The sequence below is a fragment of the Protopterus annectens genome, chromosome 7.part0 (assembly GCF_019279795.1).
Source record: "Protopterus annectens isolate FY-2018-M chromosome 7.part0, PAN1.0, whole genome shotgun sequence".
NCBI classification, from domain to species: Eukaryota; Metazoa; Chordata; order Ceratodontiformes; family Protopteridae; genus Protopterus; species Protopterus annectens.
The window spans coordinates 99022476-99044802 of NC_056739.1; the positions used below are offsets into that span (position 1 = coordinate 99022476).

At 39.3% G+C, this 22327-nt stretch overlaps 1 protein-coding gene across 5 annotated transcripts in view; it reads left to right on the forward strand.

Moving 5' to 3' along the window:
- Positions 1 to 15842, forward strand: part of LOC122806256 (peptidase inhibitor 16-like) — a 639946-nt gene extending 624104 nt beyond the window's left edge. For all 5 annotated transcript variants that reach the window (XM_044076525.1, XM_044076526.1, XM_044076523.1 and 2 more), the window contains one exon: positions 15606 to 15842. In XM_044076525.1, coding sequence (XP_043932460.1) covers positions 15606 to 15739 — 134 coding nt within the window. In that variant the 3' untranslated portion in view covers positions 15740 to 15842. The remainder of the gene's footprint in view (positions 1 to 15605) is intronic.
- The last annotated feature ends 6485 nt before the right edge of the window (positions 15843 to 22327 follow it).

Consider the following 22327-nt stretch of genomic DNA (forward strand, 5'->3'; position numbering starts at 1 on the left):
AGGACTGAGAATCTTGAGATCGACTGGATATTTAGGCTGCAATCTCATAGGAACTACCAGGACTGAATGACAATGCCCTTTAAGGGCTAAACTGAAATACAGAAGCTTGAAGCATTATTTGATGAGCTATATAAGCTGAGTTTTGAAATTTTATTACTGGTCTGAGAAAGCACTGTTATAGTGTGAAAGTGCTTACCATTGCTGAATATGTTTGTTTTTTATTTTTATTAACGTTTGATTAGTTTATTTTGCCATGTTTAGCTGGTTATTTATATTTTTGCCTTTTATTACTCTATTCATTACCATCACAAACAAAGAATTACTTATTGTACATCCTTGATGTTCTTCATCTCACATTGCTGCAGTCCTTACATATGGGTAGTCCGCTGTCCTCGGTCGGCCCGAATACCAAAGTATTAGGCTGACGTCGGTCAAGGCGCTTAAAACTGACATCAGGACGTCAGGGTACAAAAGCGCATGACCAACGTCATTTCCTCAGTCTTTTTGGCCGCATGGTCCGATGCAGAAGCACCGTTGCAAGTGCCGTTCGGCGTTCTGAAATTTTTCGAATTTGGAGTTTCAGACCGAATCCAAGTTGGCTAAGTACCCCGTTGGGGAATATTTTGGTTTTTTCTTGCCTCAGTGTTTTACCGGATGTCAGAAAAAGTGAATAACTGTATTTCTTGTGGGAAACAGATACCGCATAGGGATTATCATTCTTTGTGTATTCCTTGTTTGGGGCCTGAGCACGACGTTGTTGGGTGTCGCTTTTGTGCTAGGTTCAATAAACGCACTATTAAGCCAAGGTTAGATTGTGCTAGGCTGGTCTTTGGGAAGCGGTGCAATTATAATATGCCGTCGGATTCTCCGGCGCCGCTTCTAAGAAGCGCAGAGACAAAGCAGTTAAACCCAGGCAAGATGAGGCCGTTCGGACGCCGGTTCTTTAGAGGCTTCAGTGGAACCGGTGGTTCCGACGGAGACTTCTCTGGAGTCTCAGGGGGAGACTTTGATTTTGCAGGAGGTGGTCTCTCAGGAGGCAGGTCAGGCTGAAGGGGCTTCTCAAGTTTCTGTACTCCCCTCCCTTCCTAGGGTGGTTAGGCCTTCCCCTTCTGTTTCCAAGGCTTCTCCCAGAGGCAGGCCAGTTTTAGCTTCTGTTGGTGTCACTCCTAGTTCAGCAGGGTCTGTGCCTAAGAAGCACGTGCTTAAAATGGCAGAAGATTTGATTACTCTGATTAGAGGTTCTTTGCCCCCTCCTGATAAGAGGCCTAGGGTGGAGCCAGAGTTGGGAAGTTTTGAGCAGGCTACGGATGTTTCAGAGTCTTCAGCTGAAGACTTGCAGGAGTACTCTCCTTATTCTGATTCTGATGCAGATGATTCCACTCCTTCTGCTTCTCCTCCAGAGGATTTTTCTTTTCAGAGACACTTCATTCTATGAGGGAACATTTTAAGTGGGAAGGTCAGGACTTCTCTGATTCTCGGAAAAGGCTTAGGGAATTTTGCTGTTACCCCAGCATAGGCCCTTGGCTATACCCCTGTTCTGGATGTTGTGGAAGATGTGTTTGCAGAGGCTTCACTTAATCCTGATTCTCTGCCTCCTGCTCCTGTTAAACCGGATAGGTATTACAGGGTGCCTGAGGCTCATAAATATCTTAATAAGAGTCCTAGGGCGACCCAGAAACTATTAGTCAGGGACCTAAGGGTGTCAAGGCCTCTGTTGTAAAAATCTGGTTCCTCTAGATAAAGAAGCCAGAGCTTTGGATAGATGGGGAAAGAAGGTCTATACATCTTCTACCTTAGCTATGAGGGCTTTGAATTGCCAGTTTCATATGTTGAAATATCAAAACTTTCTTCTTTCTCAATTGAAGTCTAAGGTGGATGCTCTGGCGGAAGGCATTGAGTGTAAAGAATTACAAGATTTGGTGCATGTCTCTGAACAGGTGGGTAAGCATTCATTACAGTGTGGTTTTGATGCTGTGCAGGCCTCGTCTAGGGTGGCTGCCACTGGCTCAGTTCTTCGCAGGCACGCCTGGCTGAAGGATCAGAATTTATCTGACCATGTTAAGACAAGGATTTTGGATGCTCCTTTGCAGTCTGATGTGTTGTTTGGTTCACCTGTGGAGTCAGTCTTGAAGAAAATGGAAGACAAGGCTAAGTCTATGCAGGCTGTTAAAGATTTTTTGCAAGTTCAGCCTCCGAAGTTTAGTAGGAATTGGCCTGCTAAGGGGTGGACGTATCCTTCTTATGATTCTCAGTCTAGGGGTAGATCTAGACGTGGTAGGGGCAGAGCTCAGAGTTCTTTCAGACCTAGAACAGGGAGTTTACCTGCACAATCTTCGGGAGAGGGCAGGGGCCAGTCCTTTCGTAAACAGGCCCAATGACCTACTTTTTCAGCTGCCAGATCCTTCTTGCCTGGCAGCACCTTTGGGAGGAAGGTTAGCACTCTTCAAGGAAAATTGGATGTTGATTACCCAAGACAAATGGGTATTGGATATCAAACACCAGGGTTACAAGTTTTATTTCCATACCTTGCCTCCTTTCAAAGGCATGCCGGACGTTCCTCCTCAGCAAAGACTAGAGGCTCACAAACAAATGTCTCTACTACTTCAAATAGGGGCCATACAACCGGTCCCTCTGCCAGAAGTGGGCCTAGGATTTTATTCTCGCCTGTTTCTAGTACCAAAGAAAGGAAACACGTGGAGACCAATTTTGGATTTATCTATCCTGAACACATATCTGGACATTCCCAAGTTCAAAATGTTGACGTTACAACAGCTTTTACCTCTGCTGGGCAAAGATCACTGGATGGTGACTCTGGATCTCAAGGAAGCTTACCTTCATGTTCCTATCAGGCCCAGTTGCAGGAAGTATCTGCGTTTTCGGGCTGGGACTTCACATTATCAGTTCTCTGCATTGCCCTTTGGCTTATCTACTGCGCCCAGAGTGTTCACGAAGGTTCTGGCTCCAGTGGTAGCTTTCTTCAGGCTAAGAGGAATACAAATCTATCCTTATTTGGACGATTGCCTGATTCTGGCCCAAGAAAAGGACGAACTTCTTCATCATTTACAGTATGTGATGGCAGTGTTAAGATGCCTGGGGTATTCTGTGAACGAAATAAAGTCCAGTCTAGTACCCTCTCAGGACATGTGCTTTCTGGGTGTGAGACTGAATACAGCATCCCAGATGGCCTTTTTGACCCTGGACAAACAAAAGAATCTTTCTCTTTACTTCCACCAATTGTCTCGTCAGTCCAGGCTGACTGCAAGGACAGTCCTTCAAGCCTTGGGGTTCATGGCATCTTGTATTCTGGTACTTCCCAATGCCAAACTGCATATGAGGAAGCTACAGTGGTATCTCAAGAATGTATGGACACAGCACTGCCAAGATTTGGACACTGTCATTCAGATAATACCTTGCATTCAAAAGGAATTTTTGTGGTGGGCTCAGGAATGTCACCTAAACAAGGGACTCTCTGTGACCCGGCCAGAGGCGAGTCAGATTTTAACGACAGATGCCTCAGACAAAGCTTGGGGAGCTCATCTAAATGGAAAATGGGTACAAGACACATGGCCTGCCAGACTTCAACATCTACATATCAACTTGAAGGAGATGTTAGCAGTCCAATTTGCATTGATAGCTTTCAAGGATTTACTTCTTCCAGGGCAGGTGTTGATTCAAACAGACAACACAACTGTCATGTGGTACATCAACAAGCAAGGGGGAACGATTCTTATCCTCTATGCAGACAAGCAATGATTTTGTGGGAGACTGCTCTCAGTTTACAGCTAAATCTCCAGGCAAGGTTTCTGCCAGGAGCACAGAACTCCTTAGCAGATGTGTTGAGCAGACAAATTATGGATCCCCACGAGTGGAAATTGGATCCTCATGTATTTCAGAGATTGACAGTGTTATGGGGAACTCCAGACATAGATCTGTTCGCTTCTCCACTAAATTACCAGCTGCCAAAGTTTTGCACAAAAGGTTTCATCCCACAGCTTGGAAAGTGGATGCTCTCTCATTCAATTGGAGCAATCTTCACGTGTATGCCTTTCCACCTCTGCCTCTCCTCCCAAAGGTACTGCTGAAGGTCAGACAGGACAAGCCAAACATGATTTTAATAGCTCCAGATTGGCCTCGACAGCACTGGTACCCATTACTGAGAAGTCTGGTACAGGAGCCTCCATGGCCTTTGCCTTCGATTCCTCACCTGCTGTCTCAGGAGAACAGTCATTTACTCAATGTCAAACTTCATTCTCTACATCTGACAGCCTGGCATATTCTGTTTTAAACCCTGGAGGGTCTCAGCTTTCACAACAAGTTTTGAATGTTATTTTGGAGGCCAGAAGGCCTAGTACAAGGAAAGTTTACGCAGATAAATGGAGGAGATTTTTATTTTGGAGTACAGCAAAGGACTTTGATGTTTCTAAACCTAATTTAAGTGTTGCTTCAATACCTTACTGAGTTATTGGACAAAGGTTTGTCCTTCTCCTCTATAAAGGTTCATGCTGCAGCAATTTCTGCTCACTATGACTGTGACCCACCATTATTTTCTCAGCCTTTGTTTAAGCAATTCCTTAGAGGGGCAAAGAATATAAGACCCCCACGTAGAGCTCCTACTCCTGCTTGGGATCTCAATTTTGTGTTGGAGAAACTCACTCTACAACCTTTTGAGCCTGCAGCATCGGCAGAGTTGAAATATTTATCATGGAAGACTGCTTTTTTGTTGGCCATTACCTCTGCGAGAAGGGTTTCTGAGTTACAGGCCCTTATGGCAGTTGAGCCTTTCTTAATTTTCCACAAGGATAGGGTGTCTTTGCGTACTAACCCTTCTTTTATGCCTAAAGTGGTTTCTAGTGTGGCTTTAAACCAAACTATTCATTTGCCTACTTTTATGCAAACCCCCAAAATAAAGGGGAAAGGATTTTGCACACTTTGGATATACACAGACAGTTGCGATATTATTTGAGCAGAACTAAAGGGTTCAGGCAGTCTCAGCAGTTGTTTGTTTCTTTTGCTTTGGGTTCTCAGGGCAAACCTGTTTCAAAACAAACTATTTCTAAGTGGATTGGTTTTGTATTGCTTTCTGTTATTCCCATCATGGTAAGGAGATTCCAGCTGGGATTAGGCCTCATTCCACTAGGGCTACTGCCACTTCTACAGCTTTTTTAAGGGGGGGTGGCTACTAAAGATATTTTGGAAGCAGCTACTTGGAGTTCAGTGCATACTTTCTCTAAGCATTACCACCTTCCACTTTACTCTAAATCTAGGGCTGGATTTGCCACTGCAATTTTACAGGGCATTTTGGCAGCTCCTCATGCTTTATAGTTTTGCCATCCTCCCTTACCTCTGCTTTGGGATTCTACCCATATGTAAGGACTGCAGCAATGTGAGATGAAGAACATAGTACAGTTTTGTACCTACCATAAATGTAGATGTTCAAAGATCCACATTGCTGCAGTCCACTTACCCTCCCTCCTTCCCCTCTGTTGTTGAAGGTGGTGGTGTGGTTTGTGTTGTACATATTGTAAATATGGTTAGTGCACGGGTGGTTGGTTAGTTTTTGCTAGTTTTTGGCTTTGGCCTTTCTTGTTAGGGCCTTCTGACATCTGGGGCAAGAAAAGACTGAGGAAATGACGTCGGTCATGCGCTTTTGTACCCTGACGTCCTGATGTCAGTTTTAAGCGCCTTGACCGACGTCAGCCTAATACTTTGGTATTCGGGCCGACCGAGGACAGCGGACTACCCATATGTAAGGACTGCAGCAATGTGGATCTTCGAACATCTACATTTATGGTAGGTACAAAACTGTACTTTTTATACCTCGTCTTCTTCTTTCGGCTTTTCCCGGTTAAGGGTTGCCAGAGCGAATCACCTGTCTGCTCATGATTGGCAGTGGAGTTTTACAGTGTCGAGTTGCCAGCCCGGCGCCCAGCCTTCCACAGAAGGCACGCACACACTCGCACCTAGGGGCAATTTAGAGTGTCCAATCCACCTACAGCATGTCTTTGGGATATGGGAGAAAACTGGAGCACCCGGAGGAAACTCACGGGACCATAGGGAGGACATGCAGACTCCACACAGAAGGCACCCCAGCCAAGAATCGAACCAGAGAACCTCTTGCTGTGAGGCAGGAACGCTATCCGCTGCACCACCATGGCCGCCCCCTTGTTTTATACCTCTAATCATCTTTATTTCCTCACTTAACCAACCATTAAGTAAAACCTTAATTGGAGTGTTTTATATACTGATTCACAAACTTTCTTTATCTTTAACCTAAAGATATATTTTCCATTATGTGCCATAAAATATAATGCTCTATTGGATCAAATGCTTCAATATCAGCTACTATCAGTTTCACTTCATTTTCTTTTTCTTTTCTTAATGACATCTATTATTTCTCTAATTACTATTAATATCTCTTGGTTGTTTTTTCCTTTGACTCCATATGTTTCTTCTTCCATTATATATAATTCAACTTTCTTTCTAATCTTCTTTGCAATATCTTAATAGTTTATAATCACTATTATTCAACATCACTGGTCTCCAATATTTAATTTCATTTTTTTCCCCTTTCTTCCATATACGTCTCATAACACCTTTACATATTTCTTCATAATTAATGCCATCATTTAATCATTCATTAAATATTTTTTAAAATTTCTTTTTGCCATTGTAATAAATCCTTATACATTAGATTTCTGATACCATCTGGTCCAGCTGAATTTACATTTACTTCCTTCATTACCTTTTCAAATTCTATTATTGTAATTCGTTTTTCTATTTCTTTATTTCCCTTGTAAACTGCTTTACTTTATACTGATCTCTCCTTTTTACGTTTTTGTTTTTTACAGTCTCTTTCACATACCTTACTACTATGTTCATTATATTTGTCTGTTTTTGTCTGTTTTCTTTCACATTTGCATACTTCATTTTTTATTTATCTCATTATACTATTGCCTTCCTTTGTTGTTTTACTTAAATATGGTGACACTTCTTTTTTCCTTGTAGAAAATATTTTGTTTGGGTAATAAATCTTTAACTTTCTCTTGATTTTTCTGATATATCCCATCTTTTCTAAAATTTTCTTTTATTCATTTCATAAAACTTCTTTTTACATTTCTCTGTACTTCTTTTTTCTTTCTGTCTTTTACTTTGTTCCCATATTAAATATATTCATTTATGTTTTTCTTTAAATATTCTTTAAATATTATCCACCATTCTGACCAATTAAAATAAAAATATCTCATTCTTAAATGGTCTTTCCAAAGATCTATTATAACTTCTTGACCTTTTTTATTCCATTCCTTCTAATTAAATCTCATAATTTGTTTTTTTAATTTTAATTTATTCTTTATTTTCATCCATCTCAGTCCATTTTTTCTTTGTTTTTTTATTTGACATTTGTTAACCGGGATAGTCTGACTGGGTCAAATGACACATTTTCAGCGGAGGCCCATGGAGAAAAACTCCCCAATTTTTTATATGCATAGATAAATTACAAACCTTACAAGCAAAACATTTAAAATGAATTTACAGTGAATACATTGTAACTATATCTGTGCTGACACTTTACACAAAACAATATGCCTCATAGGACTTTTACAATGATGCATTGCCACTGCATCAGTGATGAGACTTTTTTTACACAATACCAAAATACATGCTGGAATTGGGTAACTACTTGTCCTATTAAGATTAGTTATTTGGTTAGTAAACAGAATGATAGGGATAGAAAGGTGCACAGTTTCAAGTATTTTACTATGATTATTGGTAATTTAGTTTTGATGAATAAGGTTAATGCAGTAAGAAGAGGTATAGGAGGAGCAGAAGTGTATTAGCATGGAGTTAGCCATGTGCATAGCCATGATTTATTTAGGTGTTCTTTTAGCCAAATGATCAGAAAAACCCATTTCCACTGCTTTCTCTATCACCGCCTTCATAGGCTTTAATACCAAAAAATAATCTAGCCCCATTTTTAATTTTCCTCTCTGATATATATTTTTTCCAAGTTCCATATCTCTAAATCTCAACATTTTATTATTTCTCTCATTATTTTCTTATCTGATCTTTTTATTTTTTTTTACATCTTAAATCAGAATTAAAGGCTCATTATTAGGAGGCCAAGTTTATTTGTTCCTGTTTTACACCCGAACTTGGATACTTTCAGTAAAATAGTTGAGAAAGACCTGTTAAATCTTGATAATAATAGAGGGTATGGATTCCAAAAAGAAATCTGTCGCAGAAACAATACTTCGCCTTACAGAGTCTCAGAGAAGATATGAATATATCTATTAGACCTGCAGATAAAGGGGGACCTATCATCATAATGGATAAAGAACAATATAATGGCAGTATGTTAGAATTGCTAAATGACACAAATCACTATCAACACATAGCTAATTTTAAAATTAGAGATCATGTTAGTAAAGTACATAAGAAACTAGAGGAATTACAAGAAAACAAATATATAGACCCCACTGACTATAATTTCTTGTTTGTGGAGTTTCCTGTCATCCCAGTTATTCAGGGGCTACCGAAGATACACAAGGACCCTATACAACCACCAATGAGACCGATAGTCTCAGGTCAAGGCTGGGTGACAGAGTTTATTTCTATTTACATTGAGAAATCCTTAAGGCCTATTGTTAATTTCAATAAGTATATTTTAAGAGACTCGAAACAGTTTCTCTTGGATTTCTATAGTACTGCTAATGATCTAAAAGATGCTAGGTCCATAATAATGGTCACAATGGATGTTGTTTCTCTTTTTACAAAAATACCTAATGATATTGGGGTAGCATATATTAAATTGTGCCTAGACAGGCATTCGGACATGCCTGCAGATAAAAAGAGAGTGATTAGTGAAATGCTTACATTAGTCTTGGAAAATAATATATTCTATTTTGAGAAAAATCTGTATTTACAAAAGGATGGCGTAGCTATGGGCACCTCCTGTGCCAATAGCTACGCCAACCTAGTAATGGCAATTTGGGAAGAAGAGAACCTTTTCTTGTTGAATAAATTCATCCACAATGTCCGTTTTTACAGGAGATTTGTGGATGATTTATTCTTTTTATGGGACGGATCACTAGATGAATTGAATGAATTCTATTTAGAAGTTAATGACTTGGTACCTTTCCTAAAATTCACTATCACATCTTCGTATGATAGTATAGCATTTCTAGATGTTTCACTCCAACGGTTGAATGATGGCACGCTCAACACGGGAGTATTCAGGAAGAAGTGTTATAAAAATACTTTATTATTTAGAGATAGTATGCATCCCAATTATGTTTTTAAGAACATTGTACGAGGACAGGCGGTCAGAGTATCAAGGCTAAATCCCATACAAGAACAGTATGAAAAAGAATTGACCAACCTCAATGATAGGCTAGTAGTAAGAGGCTATAAAGGAGAAGAAATTAAAGAGAATTTTTATAAAGTTAAGGAAGATAGGGATGAACAGGCCTGCCCTTATTTTTCAAGGAAAGGCGTAGAATACTATGCTGGACAAAAGAAATTGAAAGAAGGAAATTATAAGAAACACCAGAAAGTATCACTTTATTATACAGAAGATATTAATCAAATTAGAAAAGTACTTAGTAAATATTGGGACATACTGACCATAAATCCAAGTATCAAAGGTTGTACTAAAATTGTCTGCCTTACAGGGCCTAATAAATAAGATTTTTACTGTCCCACTGTTTGTAAAGCTTTTTAGCTAGTTTTACTGCGTGAAAGGTATTAACTGGAAACATTCTCCATTTGTTAAACATCTGTTTGTTCTGATTTCCTTCCAAGGAGTGTATCATATAACTGATTTATTTGCAGTTAAAATAATTCTCTAGAGGGTCCTTGCTCCTTTATCTGTTTAAAACTTTCATTTAGTGGCTCACTGCTATTTTTCCACTGTGATAAACATTTCTGTAGTGTTTTCTGCCTAAAATAGTGTAGCTAGTAGGTGTAGCACAGCCCAGTTCAGGTTTGCTGTCTCTGTGGCCTGGTTGTTTGTTTGCAGTGTTTCTTCTGAGGACATGTTCCAGGCCACCTTGGCTTAGCAGAAGTCTTTCTTCACTTTAGTGAGAGGTCTGTTTTTGATTGGCTGCTGGCTGGTAAAGGTTGGCTGGTCTAGGGCTTGGAGTAAGCACCCATTGGTTCTTTTGAGTTTTTTTAAGTTGTTTCAGGTTGTACCTTCTGGTATTTAAGCCCTAACTTTGAGAGGATTTCAGTCTATACACACTGAGCTGAGTGGAGGAGGGGCACTGACTACAAATGTGATCTGTGATACATAACAATAAGTATTGTTTTTTGTTAATTTTTACTAGTTATTGCTTATTCTAGCCATTTATAGCACTTTTTGTCTGCTGCATACTTTTTACTGTATTGTATTGCTATAAACTAATCTGCAGGGTTGTACTAAATTGTCTGCCTTGCAGGGCCTGATAAATAAGGTTTTTACTGTCACACTGTTTGCAAAGCTATTTTAGCTAGTTTCACTGTATGAAAGGTTTTAACTGTAAACTGTCTCCATTTGTTAAGTATATGTTTGTTTGTTCTGATTTCATGTCAATGAGTGCATCATATAACTGATTTATTTGCAGTTAAAAGCATTCTCTAGAGTCTTCTTGCCCCTTTATCTGTTTAAAACTTTCATTTAATGGCTCACTGCTGTTTTTCTGCTGTGATAAACATTTATGCAGTGTTTTTTTTGCCTAAAGGAGTGCAGCTAGTAGCTGTAGCACAGCCCAGTTCAGGTTTGCTGTATAGTTGCACAACCTCCCTCCCTATTGGTGTCTTGTTCTTATACTTGGTGGCTTTGCAGTAGGCTGTCTCTACTGTAAATCTAATCTGGTACACTCCTCCCAGTCTAGTGTCATTAGCTCATTCTACCTAATACAGAGAGAACATTTGAGAAGGTCAACCCACTTAGTTTCTTAACCTTGAATTATCTTCTGTTCCTCCTTTCTCCCTTTCCACTTTACTAAAAAAAAATACTTTGCTAGAATCTCCTTGTGTTCTGACTGAGTGTGCTACTCAAACAATCTCGAAATATAGAGCTAATAAGTATTTTTGGCTCTTTTTAACTGTTCAGAGTTCTGCATTGTCTTAATTTTTGCTTGACTGAATTATTTATATATTTGCTGGCATTGTTTCCCGATACTCTTAAGTGCCTTCATCTTGATTTTTTCCTAATGTACTGCTTTCTGCAATTTTTAGTCATTTAATTTAATTGCATTTATTTAAATTGTATTTGCTTTAATACTGCCACACACTCAAGTGTGCTAGCTTGCACTGTATTTGAATTGTTTTTACTGCTGTTTTAACTGCTTTTCTGTAAAAAAAAAAAAGAAAAAGAAAGAAAAAAGTTCTAAGCTTGTTTCCTGCCTTTCCTCTAACTAGTCTAGTCCAGATACAGATTTGTTCTATCCATGACTGTTTTTAAGCTTCTGAGCCCCCCAAGCCCTTCTGTGTTGGAGAGAAGCCTTCTAGCTTATCAGTGGGAGTGGTAAGCACTAGGTAGCCTGTCTGCCATAAGAGGAGTGGTTTCTGGCCCAGAAATTGTAGTGTATTGGCAGTTTGGGCAGTTTTTCCATCCCTTTCAACTTTCTGGTTTAAAAGCCCGCGTTTGCACTTGTTTCTTGCCTTTCTTGTAACTAGTCTAGCACAGATACAGATTTGCTGTATCCAGGACTGTTTGTAAGGTTCTGAGCCCCCCCCAGACCTTTTTGTGTTGGAGGGAAGCCTTCTAGCTTATCAGTGGGAGTGGTAAGCAGTAGGTAGCAAGCAGTAGGTAGCCTATCTAACACACGAGGAGTGGTTTCTGACACAAAAATTGTAGTTTATTGGCCATTTGGGCAGTTTTTCCATCCCTTTCAACTTTCTGGTTTAAAAGCCTGTGTTTGTGTGGGTTTACACTTGTTTAAGCTCCGCACAGTGGCACCGAGCTGAGATAAACTATTACTGGTGCCAGAAAGTCTGCTGTTCAGTTTTTCCCCTAGATCTTGATAGTTCTTTCTCTCTTGCACTTCAAAAAGCCGAATCACTTTGCACTTCAACAGGGTTTTATAGCAATTATTGTAGCACACCTAAGTGCCATCAGTACTAGTTGTTCTTCACAGAAATAGCTCCAGCACTTAATAGTTATGACCACCCCTCCTGGAATGATTAAAGAGCAGTTCCATGTGCTTTCTCCTATTAACCCAATGCACTTGGGCATTCTGAGGCAGTGTAGCAACTACCTCATGTACACAGACAACCCTATCCTCTTACCTCCCAACACTCAGACTTGTGAGAGATACACTTATATCACCAAATTGGAAGCTATACACTCTCCAGCCAAGAATGGACTAGCTGGTCAAGAGGGGAATGTCAACACCTGCATCACACCACATGGAACACATAGCCTGCTCCAGCACACCCACTATCACAGCTCTCACATAAAAACACAAACCACACACAAACCTTTGCGGAGGCTCTCACTAGAAATTTAGCCAAACAGCAGAGACCTCCAGCACAGATATGCACTCAACCATCACAACACAGCACAAACCACAGGACGCACAGCTCACCTTCACAGTGTGCCCCTCAACCTAAGCCTCTAAGGCTAAACACTTTGCCAAATACACTAATCATAGGTGACGCAATAGTAAGGCACACAGATGTCCCACTCACTAGGATGCATACGGAGAAGGTAACAGTCAGCTGTCTATCAGGTGCCAGAATCTGACACACAACACACACACTCAGCTCACCCCACAACAAGTACAAGTATGACTCTGTTATTGCCCATGTGGGTGTGAATGACTTGAGATGCACGTCCTTGGACTACATGAAAAGAGACATGGTGGAGCTCTCACATTATGTAGCCCAGGCAGGTATGATACCAGCCCTGAGCAGTATCCTACCATCACCCAGAATTATACCACAGTACAAAGAAAAACTGATTGACTTCAACAATTGGCTAAGTTTCTGGTGTCATTCTAAGGGGATCCAGTATCTGTCTGCTTGGGATGACATGATTGACAGACCTCGATGCTTTGCCAGAGATGGTCTGCATCTTGTCACCCCTGGGTTTCCAGGTAATGGCTAAGGCACTTGCCACCCCTGTACAGCCCTTTTAGGCAGTGTTCCAACTTCCAAATTATCACCATAACAGCTTTAAATAAATGCAAACTGAGGGTCATGCTGCTCATCACTAGAAGTCTAAATCTCAAGATGCACTCACTCGAAGCACTCCTTAAAATGGAGAACATCGACCTTTGTGCTGTAACGGAGATCTGGTTTAAAGCAGCAGAAAGCACCCCTGTTCTACCAGGCTATAACTCATTCCACACCTTTCAGTCCCGAAACATGGACTAAAGCTCCAAAGATGGTGGTGTCTCCATATTCATAAAGGATATGCTCACCTCCAGACTAGTAGGCCAGCATAATGCATCTGAGATACTTCAGGTACAACTAACATTGGGTAAAACGGCGATCCAGGTCATAGCCTGCTGTAGGTCCGCAACCATGTCCCTAGACTCACTCCACATTCCTAAGCACCCTGGAATCTATCAAGGTCCAACCCAACACACTCTTACTAGGAGACTTCAACTACCCCTCCATCAACTGGGAAAACTACTCAAGCACCAACACACTGGCCCAGTGCTTCCTGGAATTCATCAATTCCAATGCCCTGGACCAGTAAATTCTGACCCCCACTAGAGGAAGCAACATCCTTGACCTGGTTATTACAAATGTGGGCGACCATTGCTCTACATCAATAATCAATCCCTCCCTAGTCAGATCCGACCATAAACTAATCACCATGAAAATCCACATCTCACCCACACCCTCCGCAAAGGTAGCCACCTTGAAAAACTTCTCCAAAGCTGACTTTGGACTCCTAAAAACAGAGGTGGCTAACTTCACGGCACCCATGCCAGTGGAAAATAGCTGCATGACTGCCAACTCATACACCAATGCACTGTACGAACACGTACATAAATGCATGGAACTAGCCATACCCAACCGAGCCAAAACGCTCTCCTCCAGAAAAAAAGGAAGACAATCTTATGGTCCCCTACCATTAATAAACTCTACAAAAGAAGGAAGAAACTGTTGCAGAAAAAGGTGAAGGGTCTTGGCTTCGAGTGAGTGCATCAACAAAAAGTTGAGATCCCTCATCAAATCCTCTAAAGCCAGCTATGAAAGCAGAATTGTGGCAGACACTAAAAACAGTCACAAAGCCTTCTGTAGCTATATCAAGAACCTCCGCGACAATACCCAGATTTGTTCTGAGTTACTGTACAATGGTACCTCCTATACTGAGCCAAAAGATATTGCCAACATACTGGCTGAAAAATTCAGTGCCAACTTTAACCTTCTCTTCCCCCCCCAAAGGACCAATAACAGTACCAGAAGAATGCCAGACACCCAGCATTAGTGCAGAACAGGTTAAAGCGGCATTGTCCAAGGCCAAAAATACAGCTTCCATGGGACTTGATAATATCCCTGGCTGTGTTCTACATGAACTACAAAGCGAACTGACACCACATCTTTGTGCCCTGTTCAGTCATAGCCTCACCTCAGGCTTTGTCCCTTCTGAATGGCGCACTGCTACAGTCATCCCTCTCCATAAAGGTGGAGCAACTACAGACCCTGGGAATTATTGCCCCATTATTCTGACAAGTCTGATATGTAAAGCTATGGAGCGCATTTTCATGGACAGGATTAACAAAGATATATGAAATCTCCAATCTCTAGACCCCACGCAATTTTGCTTTGTGAAAGGAGATCATGCCTGCTCAACCTGGTTGACATGTTTGAATCAGTCACCAGGGCTGTGGATGAAGGTAAGGCAGTGCATATAGCCTACGTTGATTTTGCCAAGGTCTTTGATACCATTCCTCACTCGGGAATTATTGATAAACTTACCAAACTAGGCATCAATCCCTATATCACTAGGTGGGTTGCAAATTGGCTCACAGATAGAACACACAGTGTGAAAGTAACGGACACCAAGTCAGACTGCCAACCAGCTATGTGTATTATTAAAATATATGTGTATTATTAAAATATTATTTTTTTGAATGAAGGGTGACATATTATCAATGTCTAGAGTTATTTTATACAGAGAATGTATTTTTTATGCATTTTATGTAAGTTTATGTAAAGTGGGCGCACTTTGCTTCTTGAATTTTAAATGTCTATTGAAGTCAATTAGTGACGATTTGTATTGTTGATAATTTAATTCAGATTGGTTGTTGAGTTTTTTAAATATTGAATTAGGATTTTGTGGTATTGTATTGTCTGAGAAAGCATGGAAGCTCCACGCGAAAGCACTTACTGTTTATTCAATAAACATCTTATTTTATATCGGTGCCGTGTTTGCTACTCGCTTCTATTTTACCGTTATTATCAGAAAAGAGCAGTACATGTTTCAGTGTAAATCATACTGCCAAATCAGCAAAGCAGAATTTATTAAAGAAAAACAAATATGAAAGTGTGAATTCAAGTAACAAACTAAAATCTGTGAGGCAACTGGTAGTACCATCTTGACCATATGTGGAATATAAATCATTAGCAAATTACTGTATATTCTGAAATGTGTTTGTTTTTACTTACAGATATAATTCAACAAGAAGAGGACATGCATTCCCTAGAAAAAGGGATGTACGATTACACATCTTCAGCTGTGCAATCATACTACAGTCATCTCAGTTTCTCTCTCACACTTCTACTAATGTTTTATTTCGTCTAATAAACTGCAAGAACTGTTAAAATATTACACACACTGATGTTGACATAAACAGTATCACTGTAATCATAGTGAATTACAGAGAATGATCTCATTGGTAAGACTGTGTTTTTCAGTCTTATATCAGTAACATAGCCATATGACAACCGCTGCTATATAAGCATGCTCACAGACCAGTCTTTAGACCTGCAAAGGACAAATAACACTTTCACTATAGGCTGTCTGAAAATGTTCTTAAGGACACCTGGATATTTACTCTGTTGGTAACTTCAGTATCAGTATCTGCACAAAAATAATATTAGTTATTTAGTGACAATGGTCTACAATGTCAAAATAATGAACTGTAATGTTGATAACAGTATGGCTAAGCATCAAAAACAATGCGGTAAATATTCTTAGTAGAGCACAGGTCTCTCACAGAGTTGTTTACAGTTAGTGTACTTCTGTTTAATTAGTAATCTTTGGAGTAGATTTAGACTTTAAATTTACCTGAACTCTAAATGAATCTAAACAGCCAGACCAAAGGCTGAGACCCTGTCCTTTGAACAACAAATGCATAAGGAGTAAGTCATTCCAACAGAAGTATGGTAAAGCCTAGAGGCCCTGCTGTTTTTCTGACCTTGCCATCATGGAATTTAAGCAGGATTTACATAAGCGGTACTTGATTTGATCTGCACAAAATTTGCAAAGAAAATGCTTAAAACAGCAATAGCTATGTAAAAAAATAGTCTTCTTTGTTTAAAGAAGCAAAGCAGTATTTTGAAACATGCATACTTGTAAACACAAGCTAACCCTGTTTTTCAAGTCAGGAAGCCCTTTATCACAAAAATCTGATGCCATAATTCTGCAGTAGCTGAAGAGTAGGTTATTAGCTAAAATGTGCATCCCATAATACGGGCATGTTGAAATGTATATATAGAGCACTTCTCCCACTTATGACATGTGACGTTCATAGTGCTTCATAGTCAGCCATGACCTACTTGAGTGAGAGTTAGTGCGTGAAGAAACTGCTGGTATAATAGTTATTTGGAAAGCTACTGCCATGCAGCACAAAAATGTCAAATGTGCAAAAGAGTTTTCTTTTATTAGCTAGAAATATAACATATGGCAAAGCTGTTGTCATTTGATGAATGAACTACAGGAATGCAAGTTCCACAATCCCACCTCATTTAATCTACAAGCTCCAGGATGTTTTTTCATTTATTTGCTCTATTGTGAAATTGCACCCTTTTAGAGTGTTTATTTTTCTGCATGGTTATGCAATAGTGGAGTTAAGTAAGGGTGCAAAATGAATCATTACATTTCCATGTTCAGAGTTTCAGATACATTTATTTGACACACCAAGATTGCTGTATTGGAGAGAATGCTTTGGAAAACACTTTGAACCATTTGTCATTCCCTTGCCAAGTAGTCAATGGAATTTGGCATAATGAGCTCTGTAAATAAAACCATTGTGTGCATCATTCCACAGAGTATATCAGTATTGGTGGTGGTTATCCATGGCAGAAAGGGATTACAAAGCAATTCCCTGCTCCCTAAAACATTTCTAAAGGGTTCACATTTCTTGAAACATTGTTATATATAGTCCAGTACTTCATGGCAGTTAAAAGTATATTAAGTGAAGACAGAAAAAGTACATGTTCATACAGTAGAACTGAAGAAGTTATTCTTGCTGAAAAGCAGGTGATCTAAAACTGATGAAGGCTTAGATGTTCAGACAGATCACTCAGTTTTAATCTTCATACCGAAGTAACTGTGCTCTAAGTCATAATTCAACTGCAGATATTCTACAAATGAGCTAACATTCTAACACTTGAAGCTTTTAAAATGACTACTTAACAAAGCCTTATTCCAAAGCTAGAATACAATCCTCTTTTAAATGGAGTTTGCTTCCCCATAATGCAAAACATTTTAAACAGCTGTAAAAAAAATCTAGTATTTTATCTTTCACAAGTTGAATCTAAGAAACACGACTGCTTAAATCTTGCAAAAAAATATCTTCCCATAACTGAATAAAATGTCCTACTCTTTAATACAAGAGTTAAACTTATTCATTATTGCTTTATTGCCTTAGTACATCCGCGGTGGTGCAGCGGTAGCATTGTTGCCTCACAGCAAGAGGTTCTCCCGTTCGATTCTCGGCTGAAGTGCGGAGAGTGCCTCCTGTGTGGAGTCTGCATGTCCTCCCAGCGGTTGGGTGGGCGTTCGAAAGACATGCGTAAATGGGCGTGCCTTTGTTGAAGGTTGAAAGTTGAGCTGGCACCTCGGCGTTCATCAAAATCTACTGCCAATCATTAGCGGACCGGAGTTCCGCTGTGGCGGCCCCTAACTGGGAAAAACCAAAAGACAACAACAACATCAAGATTATTGCCTTCTTCTTGCTGCAAAACTGACACATAGAGCAGTTGAATACTTACTAAAGTCATTAAGGTACCTTTATTTTGTAAAGAAGCCCTTTAGTTTATGTGGAGAAGAAATGCATTTTTCTACATCCCATCTTGTCTGTGCACTCTAGGCACATGTACTGTACACATCAGGTCTGTGCCTGCATTCTGGAGCACACTGGCCACATGTGTAAATATTAGCAGACTGCCTACTTTTAAATTCGTTCCATTATGAGCTAACTGGTAACTCCTTTTGCATTTACTTGAAAAACAGTGGCAAACTTCACAACCTCACTTTTTTGCTACTATATATATGGGTCTATATTATTTATTCGAGCTTTCAAAATTTCAAATCCCATATGTTTGGCAATATATGGTCGAAGTTTGAAAGATCGAATATACAACAAAAAAAAAAAAAAGAAAAAAGAAAAACTAACCTTAATGGTGCGAGAAGGGGGGCAAGCCCCCGAGCACCCCCCACATCCCCCCTACTTAAATATACCAACTCCGAGACCGCACTTCAGTGTAGAAAAGGGAACTTCTCCCATTCTGCACCGTACAGCGCCGTTACTTTTAACCTTCGAACTCTTGAAATGTCGATTATATGGTGTCGACCATATGACATTCGACATTTCAAGCGTTCGGTGTTCTAATAGGAACCTATATATATATATATTTTTTTTTTTTTTTTTTTTTTTTTTTTTCAAAGTAGCTATTTCTCTAAAAAAAAATAAGCCATCAGATCCGTAAGTATCGTGTTCACAAATCATATCTGTACAGTCTGTGCACATGAACTCCACACATCACAAGTGTGCAGTCTTGTGCAGTATATTTCCCTCATCATGTCTGTAAAGTCTATACATAGTACTCTATGCATCATCTTGTATACTGTATGCACATGTACTCTACACATTGTCTGTACACATGTACTTTGTACAGCATGTCTGTGCACTCTGTGCACATGTTTACCATGCATCTTGTCTGTGCACACATACTCTACACATCTTGTTTGTACACTCTAAACATGTACTCCACATACCATGTCTGTGCACTGTCTGCAAATATACTCCACATATCTTGTCTGTGCACTCTATTCACATATACTCCACACATCTTGTCTATGTTCTGTATGCACATGTACTCCACACATCTTGTCTGTTCACTGTATGCACATGTACTTCACACATCTTGTCTGTGCACTCTAGGCACATGTACTCCACACATTGTTTGTACACTCTATGCACATGTACTCTGTACAGCATGTCTGTACACTGTATACACATGTACTGCATGCACATGTATTCCATGTATCTTGTCTGTGCATTCCATGCACATGTATTCCATGCATCTTGTCTGTGCACTCCATGCACATGTACTCCACACATCTTGTCTGTGCACTCTATGCATATGTACTCTTCACAGTGTGTCTGTGCACTCTGTGCACATGTTCCACACATCTTGTCGCTGCACATGTACTCCACACACCGCCTGTACACTATGTAAACATGTACTCCACACATCTTGTCTGTACACTCTATACACATGCATTCCACACATCTTGTCTGTGCACTGTGTACACATGTACTCCACACATCTTATCTGTGCACTCTGTTCACATGCACTCTACACATCATGTCTGTGCACTCTATGTACATATACACCACACATCAGCTGCACAGCCTATACATGTGTACTCCACAAATCTTGTCTGTGCACTCTCTGCACATGTAATCTATGCACATATATTCCATGCATCTTGTCTCTGCACTCTAAGCACATGTACCCCACATATCAAGTCTGTGCACTCTATGCACACATATTCCATGCATCTTGCCTGTGCAGTCTGTGCACATGTACTCTGTGCACATATATTCTAGGCATCTTGTCTGTGCACTCTATGCACATGCACTCCACATATCCTGTCTATGCATTCTATTTACACATATTCCATGCATCTTGTTTGTGCACTCTGTACATGTATTCTGCATAGTGTGTCTGTAAATTCTCTGCACATGTACTGAACAAATTTTGTCTGTCACTCTGCACATGTACTCCACATGTCCGGCATGTGTACTCTATGTAGATGTACTCTGCACAGCATGTATGTCACTCTGTGGACATGTACTCCACACATCTTGTGTGTACACTCTATGCACATGTATGCCACACACCTTGTGTGTACGCTCTATGCACATGTACTCCACACATCTTGTCTGTACATTGTATATGCATGTACTCTGTGCACATGTATTCCACACATCTTGTCTGTGCACTCTATGCCCATGTACTCCACACAACTTGTGGGAACATTCTATGCACATGTACTCCACACATTTTTTCTGTGCACTCTATACACATTTATTCCACACATCTCTGCTATAGCAGTTCATATATATATATATATATATATATATATATATATAAAATGTGTGTATATATATATATATATATATATATATATATATATATATATATATATACGTACACACCTACATACAAACACATATACATGTATATAATGCTTCAGTGCTGTTGTTGTGCACTGTCATGCTCACAGCACCAGCTTTCAAGGCCTGTCAGGGATGTTGTTTTTGTTTCTGATGCAAATAGTACTCATTTCTACTTCCACAGACAGCATCCTTCCCTAACGCACATTACTGTTTGAGTCACATGTTTGTAAATTGTGCAATACTGAGAGGGACAGAATTTGCATTCCTACTCTATATCCAAACTCTTCTAATGCACAAAACAGAATGCAGACATTCTCAGAGATTGTGAATGAATTGTGTAGGGCTATGGTAGATTTTTTTAACCATGTTTCAACCACCCTACACATTTGTAGACTACCTTTGTAAAATCCCCTGAGTGCTTTTAAACCACTAGAGCCATTTGTGGTGTTTTTCCTTGTAAATGCACTGCAGGTGCTGCATACTAGTAAACTATGTATGTATGTATGTATATATATGTATGTATATATATATATATATATATATATATATATATATGTATATGTATATCTATACATAGTATATATATATATATATATATATATATATATATATATATATATATGTAATATTTGTTGTATTTTATTTCTCTGCCCTCTGCATCAGTTGTTCATTTTGCTGTCCACTTTATGTAGCAGCATTTGCCTCTGGGCCAGATCATGTGGAAAAAAAAGTCACTGGACCATCTCAGTTACGCCTTTAACTCCAAGTGATGGTGGAAAGGCACACCTCTAATAATACCTTTTCTGAATATGTAAATTAAAAAAAGAAATGTTAAACAATTGTAAGCATCTTGTAAACCATAAATGTTATGAAAAGCATTATTTAGTAAAAATTCATCTGTACAATAATGATGATGTATTTTTGTCTTTACATCAATATTTTATTATACTATAAACAAATTTCTCAGTAAATTTTCACAAGCTTTTCTTATCATAGGAAGCATACAAGATAAGTACACAATATGAAAGCACTTTTGTTTAGCTAGATTTCAGCAATATGACTTCAATCAATTTCTTTGTACCTGCAAACTTTACTTTTTTGAGATTTCTGTAGAAATATTTAAATTATACTTGTTTGTTTAACAATATTAGCAACATCCAGCTTGTCTCAGGATAATTAAGTGGCATTGCAAACAGTGCCACTTTTCTCCTGCATCATCTGAGTTGTTAGCTGATACCATGAAATAGTCTATAAGATGGTTAGTATGAGTGATATTAATGTAAATATGGAAATGTTTAATATCTTATTATTGATAATAAATAAGTAGAAACATCTCTAGTGTAATGTGTTTTACATGTACAGTGACAGTGTAATTTTCTGTCTGTTCTCAAAATATCCATTGTAATGAACCTCAGAAGTATTTGTATTATGGTTGGCCACCTGAGCATGATGTCTTACAGTGCATCTTTAAACAATCATGTCACATAAAGATGCAATCTGATGCAAAGACTCTCATATCAGGCACAGTGTAGTTCTTCAGCAAACCATATGCCTTTCTGAAAATCAGGATGACTTTTTAATGTATACTTGAAAGAAATACTTCAGTTTCATATCATTATCCCATTGGGCAGTTCCTGCTGTGGAAGACAGTTTTGTCCTCCTAAAATTTCCAGATCTGACCATCCTAATTATTGGAGTAAGTAAACTACCAGATTCACCCAGTGTGTGAGGAATGTGTTCTAACACTGTGGTTATGA